Source organism: Aquila chrysaetos, chromosome 10 (genome assembly GCF_900496995.4).
Source record: "Aquila chrysaetos chrysaetos chromosome 10, bAquChr1.4, whole genome shotgun sequence".
NCBI lineage: Eukaryota > Metazoa > Chordata > Aves > Accipitriformes > Accipitridae > Aquila > Aquila chrysaetos.
This window is the reverse complement of record NC_044013.1, coordinates 36,023,562-36,042,495: the sequence shown is the minus strand read 5'-3', so window position 1 is coordinate 36,042,495 and position 18,934 is coordinate 36,023,562. Positions and strand designations below refer to the sequence as shown.

Below are 18,934 nucleotides of genomic sequence, written 5' to 3'. Positions count from 1 at the left end.
ATTACTGCAGATAATGAAATATTTAACCATCGTCTTTATTATCGGGGGTAGCGCTGAGCCAGGCAGGAAGCCGCTGTTGTTCGGTCAGGGCCGTGCTGCCTTCGCTGACGGGTTTGGTGCTGGTGCGAACTGGCAGAGCCAGGTGGTCCCCGCGTAGTGGCCGACGGATGGAGGTTGTGGTGGTGACGGCCACCCTGTGTCCCCAAGCTGTCCCTTGCAGAGGCAGGGCTGCCCCTTTGCAGGGCATCGCTGGGGGTCTCCTTTGGGGACAGGGAGGGCACAGACCCAGCCTGGGGGACATGGGCTCCTTCTGCCCCGGTGCCTTGTCCCCAGTGTCACCAGAGATGTAGGACTGGCTCCATTTCCCACCCAGGGCTTTTGCCTGTGGCCCAGATTTGCTATTGATAGCTGGAGAGGGTCTGCAGGTGGTTTTTCTCTTCCTTTGTTTTCCTGCCCGTGCTGTGGCTGAGGCAGGGTGGCTGGTATCAGTTCTCACAGTGGATATTGCTCACTGCTGAGGGGACACCGGGACACAGTGCAGTGTCCATCCCCGGGCCAGTTCCACCTGCCTGGCCTCGGGTGCAAGGGGAATATCTCCAACCACATCCTTTTTACGGAGGCAGGGAACATTTCCCAGCGGGATCTGCATGCCTCCCCCACCACGCAGCCCTTACCCACAGGTACGCATCCAGCTGCTGGTTTATCTCACATGCTTCTCTGTCTACCTGCCCAGCTGTATATCCCAGCTCTCAAGGTTTCGCAGCAATGAATTTACCCACTGCTGGGCTCAGGATAAAATTAATTCCCGCTGGGGAAAAGCAAGCAGAAGCTGCTGTGGAAAGCATCCTCTGCTTCCCGCTCTCCTTCCCCGAGCCTCTCCGTGGGTGAAGGTTTCCCAGTGGGGAGCTTCCCCCATTCCCAAATTTCCTTCCTGGTTTTTGGCTTCATGCCCTGATGGGAGAAAGAGGAAGAGGAGCCCTCAAGCCAGGTTTTTCTGCAGCATCTCTCTCATCTCTGGCCTGGGGCCACCCTGGGACATGGAGGGGGCTTGGGTCAGAGGGCCCCCCTGGGCAGCTCCGTACTGCAGGGTGTCATGGGGCTCAAAATGTGGGTGCTGATCTGCCTGCTGCAGGCAAGGGGGGACTGAGGGATCCTCCGGTTGCTCTAACAGGGCCAAGCATCCAGGGTTGCAGAGCCCCGGCTGGCTCCTGCTCCACTGGCAGCATCTCCCGCTGCCCGTTTCTCTGTGCCTCCATGGAAATAAAGGCTGCTGGCTCCTCTCTGCACGGTAATAATGGGGAAAAAAAAGGGAAAAAAAAAAAAGCCTTGTAATTAAGCAGTCAGCTGCCGTCCTCCCTGGGCAGGCTCGTCAGGAGATAAATGAGTGTGTGGGGCAGCCGGTGGCAGCGGGAAAGCCGGGGATGTCCCTTGGGGATGCTGCAGGGTGGGAGATGACTTCCCGCCGGGCTGGGACCTCTGCCACCCCAGGGAGGGCTGTGAGGCTTTTTCTCTCCCCAAACAGCAGAGAAACATCCTCGAAGCCTCTCACGGGCGATCTGCATTCCTACCCTGGCTCTGTCCCACCTGGCACAGCCATGGGAAGCTCCAAACCACCTGGCATCCCGCTGGAACAGCACAGCGGGAGCGGCGAGCCCTCCCTGGGCTCGAAACGGTGCAGATCAGTCTGTGGTCCGTCTGTCCTGCCTTCATGCCCGTGGTCAGCCTTCCCTGGGCCAGCATGTGGCCCTGTCCTCCTTGGGCAGCATGTGTCAGACACCCTGGGCAAGGGTTGGCTGCTTCCCATGTAGGCAACGATGTGCAGGCAATACCCGTCCTTGGAAAAGCTCTCTGGCAGGGTCCTGGGATGGAAACACCCCAGAGAAGTGGCTGCTGACAAGAGCTGCGTCTCTGAGCCCAAAGCTGGCTTGGAGAGCGAGGGAGGGTGCTTTGCCTTCACCCCCAATCATTTCTCTTTGTGTAGGACTTTGCAGGAGAAGCTTTTGTGGGAGTCCCCAGTAAAGCCCAGGCAATGTCTCTGCAGCCTGGCTGCCGCTGGTAATTAAGGCAGTGGATCTCCAGTGGGAGCATCCCATGCTGAGGAGAGGGCTGGTGCTTTGCGCGGAGGAGCTGGGGCATCGCGGGATGGGGAGAGCGAGGAATGGGTGCTCAGCCGTGCGCCGATGGCCTGAGGTCGCTGAGATGGGGTTGTGTCTGTCTGGTTGATCCAGGAGATTTGGGGGCATCTTCTCCCCCAGGCTCGGGAAGCATCAGCCGGAGCCTCAGCGCGGCAGTGCCGCTCGGGAACAGTTGTCCTCTTCCGAGGGGTTATTTTTGGAGCCAAGTGAGGACACGTTGACTGTGGTGGCGGAGGAAGGAGGCAGGGACACGTGAGGGTGAAAGAGCAGGGAGAAGGCAGGCGGGCAACAGCCGGTGGGGACCCTCATGTCCCCTTGCAGCCAGCACTGGGCCATTGCCAGAGGGTGCCAGGCCATCGCCAGAGGGCATCGGCAGGCGTTTGCTGGCTGGGCCAGACATCGAGATGTCCCACTGCTGCATCCTCACCGGCCAGTGCAGCTGGGGGATGCAAGGGGATATCTGAGGTCTTTGGGTGCAGACCCTTGCTGGATGGGGACAGTGCCCAGGGGTGTCCCCAGAGGGCTGTGAGGATGGATGCCCGTCCCTGCTCCAAACCTGCGCCGGCTGACAGCAGGGTCCGTGGGACTCAGAGGGACCCCTGCCTGCCTGTCCCACTGCTACTGTACGGCGCTCAGTCCCGCAGACCCACACTTTGCCAGGCTTTCCCCACTACAAGGCTGACACAGAGCATCGTCCTCTCTTTCCCAAGAGCCAGCCCTCGTGGCATGGTGATGGGAATAGCCCCAGCCTTGCTTTGCAGATGGGGAACCTGAGGCAGGGAGCAGGAAGGGCGCTGGCAGAAGACCCAGATCCCTCAGTCGCCATTCCCATCAACCTGCTGTGCCTGCACATCTTTTGAGACAAATTTTGCCTTCAGGTCCCGGCAGGGTCCCCCCGCCATCGCGGGCTGAGAAGGAAACCGAGGCAGGCACTGACCCCCAACTCTTTCTCTCCCTCCCAGGCGCTGCTGTCGGCGAGGCCGCCCACGCCAGCATGGCTCTCTACAACAACGGGGCCGATGTGCCTTCGCCCCAGGAAGCCTCCAACGGCTTCTCGCAGCCCGGCGCCTCGGGGACATGGCACAAGGGCGAGGAGGAGGTGCGTCTGGTGGAGCCCAGCCTGGTGAAGAAGGCTCACCGGGAAATCCTGGACCACGAGCGCAAGCGGCGGGTGGAGCTGAAGTGCATGGAGCTGCAGGAGATGATGGAGGAGCAAGGGTGAGTGGTGGGGGATCCGGGCTGGACTGGAGATGGACCCCATGGCTTGGCATCCTTTTGACCCATTTGCACCTTGTTCTCCCCCTTTTTCCTCTCTAAAAAGTACCTTGATTTGGCAAATGTCTCCAGTTGGAAGTAAATCCACTTTTGGGTCAATCAGACAGCTTTGGGGGGGGCTAGTGAGTTGGTTTGTGAAGCTAAATGCCTCCCAGAAATGCAGACCTAGGAGTGCATCCACACCCATGTTGGAGGCTCACTTTGGCCCCTCCGCTCGGAAATCTGGGTTCTTAGCTTGTCGTGCCAGGAAAGCCAAGGCGGGAAGGAGGAGCGAGTTGCTCATGGTCATGCAAACCGTCAGTGCCACCCAGCCCGTGCCCCGCACGCCTGGGGTGGGAGGTGGTCTGTCTCTGTCTCTCATGTTGGGGAGATGAAGGAGAGTTGGGGTTTAGTCCCAGGCGAGGCTGTTTTGGTGCTTCAGTTTGTCCTGCCTTCCTTCTCTGCCCCCAGTTTTGGGGTGAGAGGATCCCCCTCATCCTGCCGTGCCCCTGGCTGGGCACTGCGAGCTGCTCCCCAGCCTTTGCTCTCCCCTGGGGAAGCAAATGGCCAGGGGAAAACCCGAGGGCTGGAGAGCATCCCTGCCTGGGTGGGCAGGAGGGGCTGGGGGGCCAGCGAGGAGACCCCCATCCTCGCCGGACCCATGGCCATGCTGCCGGCTGTCCCGTAGCTCCGGCACCAGCTGAACAGCCCGATCCCCCTGACAGCTCGCTAAAACCTGATGGATGGAGCAAATTCTTCGGCACACGTGGGTAGATGGGGACTGGTATCAGCTGGGGAGAAGGAAAATGGATTGAGGGAAGGCTTCGCCAAGGCTTTCATTAAGAGCGCAAGCGTGACCTAGAATTAAATTGTCTCACACAGACTGGAATAATGATTGTGCCTAATTTGTCGTTATGGAAATAAATAAGGCTGACCTGGCGCCTTGGGGAGCCCAGAGCCTCCTGTCGGGTTCCCGCGCCCTACTAGGGATCTTACTACTAGTAGTATCATTACTGCGATGGGTAATAGCAATATTGCAATCGGTATTGTTGTTATTGCTATAATTGCCTTTGCTATTATTAAGGCTATTAATAACGATGATGATGGTGATACACCAAAATGATAATATAATTACAGTAATAATCTTGGTCAACCTGGTTAATCCGCCGCCTGCTCTTCCCCTCCGCACAGGCGCTTTCTGGGGGGGTTACACGGGAAACGCTTTGCAACCCTGAGGTTTCTGCCTGGGCAGGGGGCCGCATCCTGGCCACGGCCTCGGGGGAATTATTGGCAAGGGCAGGGCCCCTGGGATGAACGGGTGCGACAGCAGAGGAGGTTTTGTGGGGATTTAAGCACTCCCTTGTTTCCTTAAACATGGATGGCTCCTCCTGCCTGTGCTGTATAAGGCTGCTGCTCGCTCCGGGCTGCCTGCTTTATTCCCTGCCTGCAGGCTGGATTTCTTGTCCAGAAAAGAAGCGTCAGCAATTTTTCTTTCTTTCCCAAACCCATTCTATGTGTTAAATGGAAACCCAAAATCCCTCCGCTGGGGTTATAAGCAGCGCCAGGGGTTGCGGGAGGGAAGGGGCTGGTGGGGTGCTCCTGCCGCCATCACAGGATTGCTGGGTGTGGGGGGGTTCCTCGCCTTGGCCTTGCCCCCCACAGATTTGCTAACAGCCCAGCCGTGGTGGCCCATCTGTCACCTCCTGTTTGGCCTCGTGTCCCCTCTCCGAGAGCATCGGCCGCATTTGTAATATGCTGCGGCAAATGCTCATTTTCTCAGGCAGACATCTTCCAGCTGCCGCTAGCCGGCTGATGTCCATGGGATGGCCGGGGCCGGCAGCTCTATCCTTGCAGGATGGCCGCACCCTGCCCAGCTAGCTGCACCACCATCCAGGGTACAGTGCAAGCAGCATTTGGGGGTGTTGCCCTATTTTTGGGTCCCCCGTGCCCAGGCGGGGTGCAAGGTGAGGGGAAGAAGCCAGGCTGCCTCGGTGCCTGGTTAGCAGCCCTCCTCCTGCACGGGAGTCCTGGCTGGCTGGGGAATTAATGAGAGCCTTTCAGTGCAAATGAGCTCGTTAATATTAATTCCCCTTTCCTCGCTGTTCCCCTTCATGGGCACCACAGTGGGGGTGGGTGCTGCCACATGGCCCTCTGCACCCAGCGCACCCAAAGGCATCCGGGGCACCCACGGCACTGCAAGGGGCATCGCCGTCCCCAGCACGGGCTCTGCCAGGTGCCGTCCTCGGGGACCGCAGGGCTCGGCCAGGATGTGACACCCAGTTTTCTGGGCTCATTAGTGGCGATGCCGATGGAATGTGACAGCGAGGATAGGTCCACGAGCAGCCTCTGTAGATGATGTGGGCGATGACAGGAACGCACGCAGAGTCCAACCCCTTCCCTCCCAGGGTGGCAGTGTGGTGGTGACATGGTGGTGGTCCCTTTGCCCTGTCCCCAGGGATGATGCTGAGACCACCGCGGGTCCCTCCACCGCATCCCTCCGTTTGGATGTTTTTGGTCGAGGGAGATGCTCGGGTGCCCTTGTGCAGCCGCGGGATGCGGCACAGGACCGCCCGCTCAGGGCTGTCACCCGTCCCTCCCTGGGGACACCTTGGGGATGGCTGGAGCGCAGTGGTTTGCCGCGGCTGTTCTCAGATGCCAGGGACAAAGTGATTAGTGTCTCTCGTTAATAACCCTGCAGCGGCCTGAGTCAGCGTTCGGCGTTAGCGCAGAGCTGGCTCGGCTGCTGGGGCCCGGTGCGGCGCGGGGATGAGCGAGGGAGGCTCGTGATGGGACAGAGGCACCAGGCGCGAACCCCGGCATCACCGGCTCCGATGCTGGCACTGCTGGGGAGGGTTTGGTGGGGTTGTGCCCCAAAACCTGGGGCGGTAGGGGGGAATGGCAACTTCACGGTCATCCTCTTCTTTTACCCCTTCCTGATGTCCCTTCCTCTGCCAAGCACTGCTGGGAAGGGCAGACAGGAGAGAGGAGGGCGTGGAGGGCGGTGGCAGGGGACCAAGCAGAGGGACCTGCTCTCCTCCAGGCCCTGATGACTGTCACCATGCCACCTCTCCTTCTGACCGGCCCCTTGGGCCACATGTCGCTTCCAAAGGTATGGAGGTCCTCAGCAGGTTCCTGGGGAGCCCACGTACCAGCCACGGCAACCCTGACTGCATCTTTGCCCATCCAGGTACTCCGAAGAGGAGATCCGTCAGAAAGTGGGGACATTTCGCCAAATGCTGATGGAGAAGGAAGGCGTGCTCACCAGGGAGGACCAGCATGGGCGCCAAATGTAAGTGAGGCAGCTCCGAGTCCGGCCCGTCTGTGCGTCCTGCCCACCTCTCATTCCAGAGAGGCACGTCCCAGGTTGCCCCCGAGTATCAATGGGTGGATGGGTTGATACAGAGAGGGTATATATAGGGATGGTTGGATAGATGGATGGACATAGAGAGTGTACATAGGGTTGGATGGATGGATGATTGGTTGGTTGGTTGGTCAGTCGGTTGGTTGGTTGGAGGCAGGGTTTGCCTCTCTGAGGCAGTATCCTACCTCTGGAGAGGTTAGAGGCTGTCCTGTGCTGGTCTTTCGGAGACCTCAGGGTGCTGTACAGAGAGGCCAGCATTGCAATGCTTCTGTCACAGATGATGAAACTGAAGTGCAGAAGGTCTCAACGCTTGGCTCACCCCACCAGCCAGTGGCAGAGACCAAGCCGCAGGTTTGCTGTGCCTCACCTCTGCCTGCTCCTGCCTCTTTGGATCACCTCTCCTGTTCTCCCCGGGGCTGAAATCGCAGCTTCTGCCTCCAGCCAGGCGAGGGCACCGGTTTCCAGTCGTTGCTTTTAACTCCGTGATGCAGAATAGTCCTCCTGTCTCCGGGTGTGAAGCTGAGCTAACTCAGCTTGGCTGGCAATGGTTTGGCAGGTTGGCTGCTGTTCTGTAACCCTAGAAACATTCGTGTTAGCAATAATAATAATAATTAATAGTATTTTCTGTTGCAAGGGGCCCAGGCTGGATAGGCAGAGCTCGAGCCTGCTTCTCACCTGGGTAGACCCAGAGCCTGTGCCTCTGTCAGTCAGGCTGGTGTGACCCCAAGGAGCCCTATGGAAGAAGCTTCTCCAAGGAGCTCCTGCCCTGTGCCTCTGTATCCTAATTGTTCCTCACACTGCCTGGTCCCTGGGGGCTGCTTCTGCCCCGGGGGGCTTGGGGCTCAGGTTAGGTGTCCAAAGCAGCCCAGCTCCTGCTGGAGACGTGCCAGTTGCTCCTCCTGCCCCGCGCAGGACTGTCCCCAGCCTCGCGAGGGTCCGCCCTGGCTCGATGATGATTTATCTGCACGATGCTTAATGGCCCAGGCAGTGTGGCTGGCCTGGCGCGCACCATCCATCAGCCTGGAAACCAGGTCACTTGGGACAGGAATAGATGCTGCAGGTTCACTGAATATTAATGCTTCATTAGGGTCAGGAAATCAGGGCGAGGGGGGAGGCAGGGAAGCCGTGGCGGCGGGGAGAGCCTTCCTCCCACTGCTCTGCCGGCACGCCAGGCAGGGAGGGACACGGCTCGGCTGTGCCCAGCCCAGGATGGGGTGCACGGTCCTGGGGCAGCACGAAGCATTCAGGGTCCTCCTCCAGGCAGGAAAAAACAAGGCATGGGGAAAACCAACCTGCCCAGGTCACCGAGCATCAAGCCTGACGTGTTAACAAGTGGCCTTTGCCCATGGGGGCATGCGTCATCTCCAGGGCATCTTCCCAGGCAGACTCGTTAGGGCTGGCGCTGTAATGAGCACACAGGGAAGCCGAAGGTGCATTAAGGTTACCCTTAAGGCAGCCCTAGCTGTCACCTTTGCGGGCTTGCTTTTGAAAAACAAAGGGTAATCATTAAAGATTAGCCCAGGGGCTATAAATAATAGTGCTGAGCTGGAAGGAGCAGTCTCAAAGCAAAGGATTGCTCGGAGGAGAGCAAAGCCGGCGGCGCTTGGAGGAGGCTGGTAAGAGCCAGGTCCAAAGGAGGTGGCTTTTCAAGCAGTAGGGACCTGAGCTGCTGAAATCCCTGCCAAAGGATGTTCTGGGTGCAAAAGGTCTGCACTGGTTGAAGAGGCTGGACAAGGGAGTTAAATAAACTTTAAATAAAGAGCCCCAGCCCTTGTAGTAGCTGGGAGAGTACTCAACAAAACATCTCATGGGCTGATCCTGCTCCAGCACCTCTCTGGACTTTTATAGCTCCGTTGTTGGCTGCCAGGACTATGATTCTGAACCAGCTGGTCTCATTTCAAAGCAGATGCGAAAGCTCAGCATCATCTGCAAAACTCCCCAGGGGAAACTGAGGCACCGAGCAGAGCCGTGACCACCTGAGTCCCTGGCTTGCTCTCTGCGCTCTTCCAGCTCCCGTCTCTGTGCGTGCACAGCCCGGCGATACAGCCCAGTCCCCAAGGAGTAACTGCTTGATGGACAGGCTGGTGGGATTAAAAACAAACGCGAGCGTGTGCCGGGCGGGGAGGGATAATTGGGGCAGCACAAGCCCGTCTTGAGCCACTGAGCACAGCTAATGGGTGAGATGCTGGCAGCAGGCTCTGGCGTGGAGCGCTGCCCGCTCACCGAGCAGAGTCCAACAGGGAATTATCCGTGCTCGCTCCTCTCTCTTCCTCTTTTCTCCCCCTTCCCACGGTTGGGTGGTGGTTGAAAGGCTGTTTCTGCCCTTGGGGCATGGCCAAAGCAGGAGTCACTTGGAGAGGACCCAGAAATCCATGGCTGTGGTGCAGAAGGGAGCCTGAGACCCGCTTGAGCGATCGTCTGCAGTCAGGAGGAGGATGCCTCGCTTGTAGTTTTGGTCCAAACCATTTTTAATTGGGTTAAACAGCCCAGGGCCTGCCTGTGGCCAGGGATGCCAACACGTGCTGCTCTTGGATCTGCCGTCCGGGACTGGGAGCTTCCCTTTGCTCAGCCGGAGGCACTGGCTGGGCTGCCAAGGGACTGGTGCCGTGGGGGCTACGCTTCTCCACCAGCATCCCCGGCCTCACGCCTCCGGGCTGGGAAGGGTGGAGGAGCCCACGTCAGGTTTCCGAGGGCAAAGCTCCCTTGGGAAGCAAGTTCCTGGTGCGATGTCGGGCACCCTCCAGGCACAGCCCCATCCCTTACGGTTCCCTCCAGAGCACCTGGATGGCCGCATCCCTCCCGGGGTGAGATGTCTCACGTCCCCCAAGAACAAATGAGAGGCTCCCGGTGGGGTTTGATGCTGCTCCTGGGGCCGATGGCTCAGGAGGACCGGGGAGGTGGGGGACAGCAGGGAGAGGCTGGGCAGGGACTCCTGGGTCCCTCCTGCCTGCCGGGTCCAGCTGCCAGGCCTCTGCCAAGCCCTGCCCGCAGCCCTGGTAGTCAATGGCAACCTCCTGCTGGTTTCCATGGCAGCGGGAAAAATTAATGCTGACGGAGTCACTCAGGAGGGAGGGGAGACCCTGATGGCTCCAGGCTTGATGTCCCCCCACCCCACCTCACCTGGCCCGGCGGGGACATCACCTACCTGAAGCTCCAGTGCCGAGCCGGTGGCACGCTGGGGTGCTGGGCTCAAAGCTTGGATCATCCTGGGCAGCTCCCGCCAGCGGGTGGATAATCGCCTGAATCCCCCGAGCCTCCTGCCAGCTCCTCTTGCCCTAATCCTGCCCTGCCGCCTACCTGGGCTGACCCCAGCCCACCGCTCAGCCCCGGCACTTGGGCAATCCCAAAAGGGGCTCTGAATGATGCCAAGGCTCGACCCTGTGGGGAGATGGTGGCTCGAGACCCACGGTGTCCCTGTGCCAGCCCGGTGGGGATTTCTGCAGGGACAGGAGTCCCAGGAAGACTCCAAGAAGACCCCCATCGCAAGGCTTTGCCGCATGTGGATCTCGAGTGACGTGACCAAGGTCCCCTGGGGATGCTGTGACGGAGAGGATGTCCCCCAGCTCCTGTAGCTGCACCGGGGCTGCCCCAGGCTTCCCCCCAGCAGCTCTGGTGGGAGATGGGGAACGGGGAGCCCCGAATTAATCCTGTGCTTCCTCCTTCGGCAGCGTGATAGAAAACCACCACGGGGCAGACGACGAGGAGTACACGGTGGAGTACCCTGACTACGGCGAGGACTGCCTGCTGCAGTGCGACTGCTCAGCTGAGTGCTACCGCGAGGACAGCGGCCACCGCGAGTACAGGTCCAGCCAGACCCGCAGCGGGGATTTTGGGGAGCGGGTGTGCACAAGGTCCCCGTGGGGGGACATAGTAGCCAGGGGGCAGTCCCTTCTTCCCCCAACCCTGTCTGCTTTCTCCCACAGGCTGAAAAGACGCTCGAGCAGCTCTGCCTCTCCTCCACCCAAGAAGAAAAAGAAAAAGAAATCGGGTCACCGCCGGAGCCGGTGAGTCCCCAGCTGTCCCCGCGCTGTCCCCTCTCCTGGGACGGCAGCTCTCCTCCCAGCTCAGCCCTTCCCCAGGCTCCGGTGAGGCAAGTCACCCTGCTCTGGGGGGCAGTGCACCCTCAAGAGGTGCAACGCACCTGCATGCACCGATGGTGCAACACACACGTGTGTGTGCACACGCACAGCGCTGGGGGATGTACCACCAGCCCACCCAACTGCATGCACTGGTGGGACCTTGCCCGGTCCATGCTGGGAAGGAGCCAGCTGCTGCAGGGCACAGCACCGGGCAGGATTTGGCTCCCTGAAGGGTCTGGCTCCATCTATGCGCTGGTCCCCTCCCCGGTTAGCACTGGCCGCCCGGGCAGGATGCTGTCCCTAATGTCCCTTTCTTCTCTGCCTTCCCCATGGCAGCAAAAAGAGGAAACCCGGCTCGGAGCGCAGGTGAGTGCCCACCGGGCTGGGTGGGCTGCGGGGTCCCCTCCGGGCATGCAAGGCCACCGGGCATGGGCTGGCCTCCACCACCCACTGTCCCGCTCTGAAATCCCAGCCGGAATTGGCCACCCCATCTCCTGCTGGAGGCTGTGGAGCCCACGAGGTGGCAATGGGACACAGCGGGATTCGGGCACTCCGGCACCCAAGGAGGCCAGAGCCCTTCTGCCAAAAGCCCCTTTCTATCCCCCACCCCAAATCCCCCCCAGGAAATAACTTCCGTGCGATGTTCATGCATCCCATGGGTGGTCCAGGGGAAGCGGGGTGCCGAGGGACAGTGGGATGGGACTCCCCTGGGCCATGGGGATAGGGCTGGGGAGTCCCTTGCTCCCTCCTCAAGGGCACCCACTTTCCACCCCCCCAGCTGTGACAGCTCTTCACCCATCCGCAAGGAAAAGAAAAAGAAGACTGGAAAGAAACACAGACGCGACAGGTAGGAGGGACACCACGTCAAGCTGGGGACAGCGGGGCTGGTTGGGGACAGCGGGGCTGGTTGGTGGCTGCCCAGGCCCTTGGGCTGGGGTGGGATGGAGGCATGGACAGGGGTGGATGCTGGTGGCTCTTGATGGGCCATCACCTCCTCACAGCAGCTGTCACCTGCCTCATCCAGCAGCCCATCTCAGGGCCACCCCGCTGCCCTTGTCCCCACGCCCTGGGGCTGCCCGGCCTTTGCTCCCCGCCGGCCAGCTCAGCGTGTCCCCTTCATCTCTGCCTCCTCTTCATCCCTCAGGTCTGAGTCGGGGTCGCGGAAGAAGAGAAGACACAGGTGAGAGTGACGGCTTCTGGGAGCCACCCCACTGCCACCAGCGCTGGCTGCCACCTTCCCCCATCGGGGACACGCTGTCCCCTGCCCTCCTGCTGTCCCCATCCCCTCTGCCCGTGGGGACGGGCCCGTCGGGCGCGGTGGGTGTGAGCGTGGGCTGCCATCACCCTGCCGTCTGTCCGTCCGTCTCTTGCCTGGTGAGTGTCCCCCTCACCCCATGGCCAGACACTGCTGGGCGTCCCCCACCCTTGGAGGTGGCACAGGGCCACCCTGGGTGACTGTGGGGTCCCACGCGGCCCTGAATGTCCTACGTGGGAGAAGGGGTGACACCTGGCAGCTGTGGCCAGGGCGAACACTGGCTGTTGCCCTGCTCTGCAGATACCCTCTGCCAGCATCGCTATTTTAGGGTGAAAGAAGTAAAAAACAGGCAAAGAGTGCCTGGGTGGACAGGGGGGCTGACGCGGGGCAAGGCAAGCGGCCGGGTGATAACGGACCCGAGCCCTGTGGATGCCGAGCAGAGCCGGTCCCCCCTTTCCCACTGCCGCCCCCTCCCACCTGGCCTCGCCGAGCAGCACATGGCCCCCGCGGTCCCCCCAAAACCAGCTGGGAACCCCACTGTGGTTTGAAGCTCGGTGGAGCCCAGCTCCAGGCAGGTCCTCCCCATCACTCCTCCCGCAGCCTCGGTGGCTCTGGGGGGGCCAGGGAAGCCCCCCCGAGTGCTGCCCCCGCTCCTGTCTCTGCAGCTTTCGGCTCTTCCTGCAGGTCCCGAAGCCCCAAGAACAAACGGAAAGAGAAAAACAAAGAGCGCAAGAGGTGAGGGGCCGGGATGGCGGGGGGAGTGGGGCTATGTGCCCCCCTATTTGCCCTCCCATGGCGGCTCAGCCTGCCCCTCGGCCCTCCGGGCACCCTCTCCGCAGGTCCCGCAGCGAGTCCCCGGCCTGGCGCTCGCACCGGCGCAGCTCCTGCAGCTCCCACAGCGCCTCGCTCTCCTCCGACGACAGCGGCTCCAAATCCCCTGGCAGGTAGGGACAACTCGGGACCCCCTGTCCCCACCGCCAGCAGCCCCCCCCCAGCTTCCATGATGGGGATCCTTGCGGGGTAGAGGGCAGGGAGGCAGGCGGCAGAGACGTCCCTGTGATGGGGACCCTTGCGTGATGGAGGGCAGGGAGGTGGGTGGCAGAGGTGTCCCCGTGATGGGGACCCTTGGGGATGGAGGACGGGGAGGCAGGTGGCAGAGACGTCCCTGTGATGGGGACCCTTGCGTGATGGAGGGCAGGGAGGTGGGTGGCAGAGGTGTCCCCGTGATGGGGACCCTTGGGGATGGAGGACGGGGAGGCGGGTGGCAGAGGTGTCCCTGGGATGGGGGCCCTCAGGGGGATGGAGGGGAGCAGGACGGTGCTGCAGCACCTCTGGGAGGGGTTTGGGAACGGGGCGCCCAGACGGGGTATCAAATTTGAACCAGAGAAAGCACAAACCACCAATTTTCACCCCGTTTCTTGCTTCGGCAAAGCCTGCCCCGCCATCTCAGCCCGGGCTTGCAGCCAGCAGCTCTGCCGGCGCCAGGCGAAGGGCGATGCCGTCCTGGGCTCGGGGCAGGGGGGATGCCGGCGGCTCACGGTGCGGTGCCCCGCAGGCTAAGCCCCAAGCGCCGGCAGGACGGCCCCAAGGGCAGCAGCGCCCGTTCCAGCCGCAGCCCGTCCTCCCCCTCTCCCCGCCGCTCGGCCTCGCCGCACCAGAACGGGCACAAGGGCAGCGCCCAGAATGGCCGCCACAGCCACGGCGCCCCGCTTCCGGAGCCCTCGGATGTACGTAGGCTTTTCTTGGATCACCGTTCGCTTCCCTCCCCTCCTCCCTCCGCAGGCCCCCCCCCCCCCACCCTGGCTCTCCTCTCCCCTCCTTCCCCGCTCGCTCGGCTCCCCCCTTGCCCGGCTGGGGCACACGGGGGAGATGCGGGGTGCAGGCTGCACCCCCTGCCCCCCCCCCCCCCCCCCCCCCAGCACCCATCAACCTTCCGCTGGGTGCGCAGTCTCCCTGGGGGAGCCAGCCCATCACCTTGGGGCAGGTATCGGGGCAGCCAACAGGTCATCCCTCCCCCAAAGCCACACATCGCTCTGCAGATGTCACCCCCCCCAGGGACGATGGCTTGGCAGGCCAGTGTCACCTGCCAGGGTCACCACCGGGCTCAGCACCTCCCTGGGAGTGGATTTTGCTCAGACACCCAAGAAATGGGTAAAGCTGGAAAATTCTCAATTCCCCGCCAGCCCCAACCCTCCCCCAGCACCCGGGTGCCAGCACCAGCGCTCAGGACCCCAGCACCCAGTCTGGGCCAGGGTAGGGTTTGGAAGGGGTTTGGTGCTGGGTGCTCATCTTTTAGGAACTCAAGGTCCCCGTGATGGGTGACACTGGGGCTAAGTGTCCCCGGCTCTGCCTCGGCACCCCGGGGGTCCTGGTGAAGCTTGGGGGGCTGCTCCCACTCTGAGTGGGGCAAAGCCCTAACGCAGCAGGACCAGGGTCCCAGCCCCAGTTTAACCAGTGCCGGCGTGGCGAGGAGCCTGCTTCGCCTAGCGGGGGGCTGGAGGCAGGGTTGAGTGAAGGCAGCGTGCTGGGGGACCCCACTAATGGGGGGCACACAAGTCCCCCCTCGCCCCAGGGGACTTTATTCCCATGGGCGAGGTGCTGCGGGGATGCTCCCGGGCTGGCAGCACCCAGTGCTGACACCCCAACGCCTGCGGGGCCAGGGGCACCCCAGAAAACAGGGCCAGGAGTGCCCCCCCCCCCCATATTCACATCCCCTTCGCCCTCCCCGGCTCCCCAGCCCCAGCCCAGCACCCAGCACCCCCCCAGCAGCACCCAGCACCCTGCCCACCTCTCGGGGCACCTCTCTGCTTTCTTCTTTCCTGTGGTTTTGGCTGGGGTGTGGGGGGGTTCGGGTGCCGAGGAGCTGCCCACCGCCCGCCCAGGCACCCGGCTCGCCCCGTTCTCCCCCCTGCCCACCACCCCCAGCACCCAACATCGCCCAGACCGCCGAGCTCCCTTGGCTCCCTGGCACCAGCGGGACTTTTCTCCGACAACTTTCTCTCTCTTTCTCTCTCTCTCTCCTTTCTCTCTCTGGTTTCTATTTTTTATTTTTTTTTTCTTTTTAATCCCATCTGTGTTTTTCTTTAGCCTCCCATTTGAAAAAAACCCAAACGGTAATATACACTTCCATTTCTTGCTCAGCAGAAGCAGGGACGAGGGGGAGGGAAGGGCAATGAAACGTGCTTTTTTCCCCCGCCCCCTTGTTTTAGTTTCCTTTCTCATGATTTCTTTTCTTTTCCCTTGTGATGTACAGAAATGCAAACGATATATATCTCTCTTATTTCCCCCCTCCCCGTCGTCGTCGTGTTGTTCTAGAATTTTTTGCTTTTGTGTGTGTTAATGTGGAGAAGAGAAAAAAAAAAAAAAAGCAGATGTGTTTTCTAAATATTTACAACCGCTGAACATTGTATTTCCATTTTCTATATTTTGAACAAGGAATTTAAAAGGGAAGAGAGCCAAGCAGCTCTACACCGCAAAGGTAGCAGGCTCGCTTCGATATCATGGAGCGAATCGCCCTTTGCCTCCTTGAATTGGCTACTGCCCCATCGCCTCAGCTGGCGGCCGGATCCTGCTGCCATGGGGGTGGTTTTCCTCCACGGTTGCAGGATGAGGCCGTTGGGTGCTGGGTTATCCAACTCCCACCCCAAGCCAAGTACCCCGCGGCCATCCCGCGCCCAAGCGCCCACATCCTGTATCCTGGCAGGATGGGTGCTGAGCATCCTTGGGACCTGCCCCCCCCCCCAGCCTCCTGCAGACCCCCCAAATGCTCCGGACTCAGCCCATCGCCTGGGTGAGCCGTGCCCCCCCCCCCCAGCACCCCCAGAGCCGCTGGGAAGAAGGGGTGCCCCGGGGCGCTGCGCGGCGTTGCCTTCCCTTTTAAATACCCGGTCCCGTCTCCATCCATCCCTGCTACCTTCCCCAGCCTTCCTCCCGGGTCTCTCCTCGCCCACACGCAGCCTCCGGCCTCCTCTTTCTCTTCGGTTTTCTTTGGGCCAACACAACCCGACAACCCTCGCCGTGTCCCACCTCCATCCATCGCCTTCCCTGCATGTTATCCGGGACTTTGCCATGTTATATAGCGACTTTTTAAGACCAAAACGCAGCCGGGTTACAGACACCAGCCAGCAAACCCCCCGCGGCCACCCGCTCGGCGGCCAGCCACAGCCTTTCCATTTAAAAAAAGAAAAATTAAAAAAAAAAAAAAAAAAAAAAAAAGCTAACGAGACCAATTTTAAAAATAATTTAAAAAATTCTAAGCAAAGCAAACGGGATTAGCCGAGGGGTCTGGATCGCCGTACTAAAGAGTCCTTGTCTTTTTCCCATTCTGCCCTCCAAATGTGGAGATTATTGTTTTCTTTTTTTATTATCGCATTCCTGTCACTGCCAATTGCAAAGGTAGGTATTTCGTCCACCTCTGCACGTTCACTTCTGCAGATGAGCCTGTTGAAAAGCACCGTAGCTTGATTTAATGTTATTTTCTCTTTCTTTCTGACTCTCTTTCTTTCTCACTCTCCTTCTCTCTCTCTCTTTCATTTTGTCTCTTTTTGGTGGCTATATATAATTTTTTTTGATTTGTATGGTTTTCCCCAGTTAGCTGCAAAGCCATGCTCTTCTCTTACGTTCTTTATTTATATTTTTTTGCCCTGTCCACGTAATATTTTTTTCTTTCTTCCTCCCTTTTCTCTTCCCCGTCTCCTCGTGCTGTCGGTAGAATGCATTTCTGTGTCTTTCAGCCCTCTGAATTTGTGTTCGTTTCCATCCAGGGGCCGAGTACGGCTGCTCCATTTGAGTCCCCCCTTAGGGGCTGGGTAACGAAGGCGAACATAATTAGTGAGAAATAGGGGCAGCGGCCAGAGCCCACGGGTGGGAGCAGCAGCAGATCCTGGGCACAGGGGGTTTTGGGGTGGGTGGATGGGGTGAGAAATGAGAAACTGGGGGGAGATGTGTGGGTTTAGCCCCTCCTCGGGCCGTGGCGGGCAAAAAAAAAACCCGACCCAGGGAAAATATTGGGGGGGCTGCCACGGGGAAAGGTTGAAATCTTCCTCCGTGGAGAGAGGCAGGTCTGGGGCATCACGGTCCCCTCGGGGCAGGGGACAGCGTCCCAACCCCGGCCATCCCAGCCCCGCAAGCTCCCGGTGTGCGTTTTCCCTTTTGGGCTGGGCCTTTGCCGATTCGGATTTATTTGGGATGCTTTTCCTTTTGTTGCCTTCCTGCGCTGCCGGGCAGGAGAGCCCTCCGCCCCCTCCCCAGGGTTTGGGTGGGAGCCCCGCAGCCCGAGCCCGCGGCGTGGCCAGCCGGCACTGAAATGCCACCCTGGGAAAGAGGAAATCCCTCTCTTTCTCTCTTCTTCTTCCTCTTCTTCTTCTTCCTCTCTGCTTTTATTTTTCCCTGCCCAGATGCTGGCTCAGCTGACTCCCCACCCCTTCCAGGGCTGCTGCATCCCCTTGGAGGGGGTCCCTGGCCCCCAGCGCTTGCAGGGCAGCTTGTGCCATGGGCAGGGCTGGCCATTGCCGCCAGCCTCCTCCCTCGCTGGAGCGATTGCAACAGAAACAGATTGTTAAATAAAACCCCCAAATCCCCCCCCCCCCGTTTTGGCTCCAGCTTGCTGGTCGGCGGCTGGAGGGGTTGGCTTATCCGTGGGGACAAGGAGGTGATGGGGGACGTGCCACCGGCGGGGTGCGGAGCGGCTTGTGCGACTCCGCCGCCTCGCGATGCTCGGGGACGCGGTGGCCTCGCGTCCCTTTTGCGGCATCTTCGTGGCGGTCCCCAGGCTCCCACCCTGGCGCCTTGCCCGCTTCTCTTTTGGGGAAGAAAAGCGGCGTTTAGGACACGGCGAGGCGGGTGGAGAAAAACCTCGTCTTCAAGGATTAACCAACCAGGCGTGTTTGGGGCAAGGGGCCGGCAGGGAATCGGGGTCACCGGCCCCCAGCTTAGCCCCAGGCGCGGTGACACAATCCCGGCAGCACCCCGATCCCCCTGAACCCTGGTTAGATCCCCTTGGCCAGGCTCGGCTCTGCCCCACACAGGATTTACCCCTCCAGGGATGCTCAGGGACCCGGCACCGGGCTGCGGCCGGGAGAAGGAGACCCCCAAAGCCCCCCGAGCCGGCGTTTGCCGGCTCAGTAAGGGCCAGCGGTGCAGGAGCCATTTCCACCCATCTTTTTGGTCAAGTGGTGTTTGCAAAGATGGGGAAAAAAAAAACCCAGGCAGTGGCTGCGGCTCGGAGAAGCTCAGATATTTGGGAGCCGCTGCGTGCTGGACCCCGGGGCCGGGCAAACACCCGCCCAGCTCTCGGCGAGAGCCCGGCACGGGGCCTTGGCCGCGGCGGTGGCCCAGGGTTTCCCTCCCCTGTAGGAGAAGTGAGTTGGTTTGTTTTATTTCTCCTCTCTCTGGCTCTGTCTCTGTCTCTCCTCCTTCTCTCGCTCTTTCTTTCTCTCTTGCATTTTTGTGAATCTAATGATGCACTTATATTGCCCCGCTTTTCCCTTCTCTTCATACCTTACCTACTAAAGGAGGAAATGCCACTTTTTTGGTAAGTGGATGTTAACCAAGAGGGACTTAAAAAAAAAAAAAAGCATATAATGGAAAAAAAAAAAAAAGGAAGCAGAAAGCAAAGTCTGTGTTGAGTGCTGATGAGGACTTAGCAGTTCCCTGCAGAGTCACAGCTAACAGCTCAATGCGTGTCCCAGGAAGAGCTCAGAGACATTCGTTTATCTCAGTAACGAGGACATTTGTGAAGTTTTGCTTTGTTTTTTTAATTTTATTTTATTTGAGTTGGATGGTTTTTCTTCTTTCTTTTTTGGTTTCCTTTTGCCTTCTCGCCCCTGGCCCCCCGCCCCCCTGCCTTGCC

At 60.1% G+C, this 18,934-nt stretch overlaps 1 protein-coding gene across 3 annotated transcripts in view; it reads left to right on the top strand.

Moving 5' to 3' along the window:
• SRRM3 (serine/arginine repetitive matrix 3) overlaps window positions 1–18,934 on the top strand; it is a 30,652-nt gene that overhangs the window by 5,260 nt on the left and 6,458 nt on the right. The window contains exons 1-11 of one of the 3 annotated variants that reach the window (XM_030027315.2): window positions 1,240–1,288; window positions 3,098–3,353; window positions 6,577–6,678; window positions 10,419–10,553; window positions 10,674–10,754; window positions 11,166–11,195; window positions 11,608–11,676; window positions 11,974–12,009; window positions 12,769–12,819; window positions 12,924–13,028; window positions 13,640–13,811. In XM_030027315.2, the coding sequence (XP_029883175.1) occupies window positions 1,255–1,288; window positions 3,098–3,353; window positions 6,577–6,678; window positions 10,419–10,553; window positions 10,674–10,754; window positions 11,166–11,195; window positions 11,608–11,676; window positions 11,974–12,009; window positions 12,769–12,819; window positions 12,924–13,028; window positions 13,640–13,811 (1,071 nt within the window). In that variant the 5' untranslated portion in view covers window positions 1,240–1,254. Of the gene's footprint in view, window positions 1–1,239; window positions 1,289–3,095; window positions 3,354–6,576; window positions 6,679–10,418; window positions 10,554–10,673; window positions 10,755–11,165; window positions 11,196–11,607; window positions 11,677–11,973; window positions 12,010–12,768; window positions 12,820–12,923; window positions 13,029–13,639; window positions 13,812–18,934 lie in introns of those variants that run through there. The other 2 variants (XM_030027317.2, XM_030027316.2) reach the window with 2 other exon arrangements.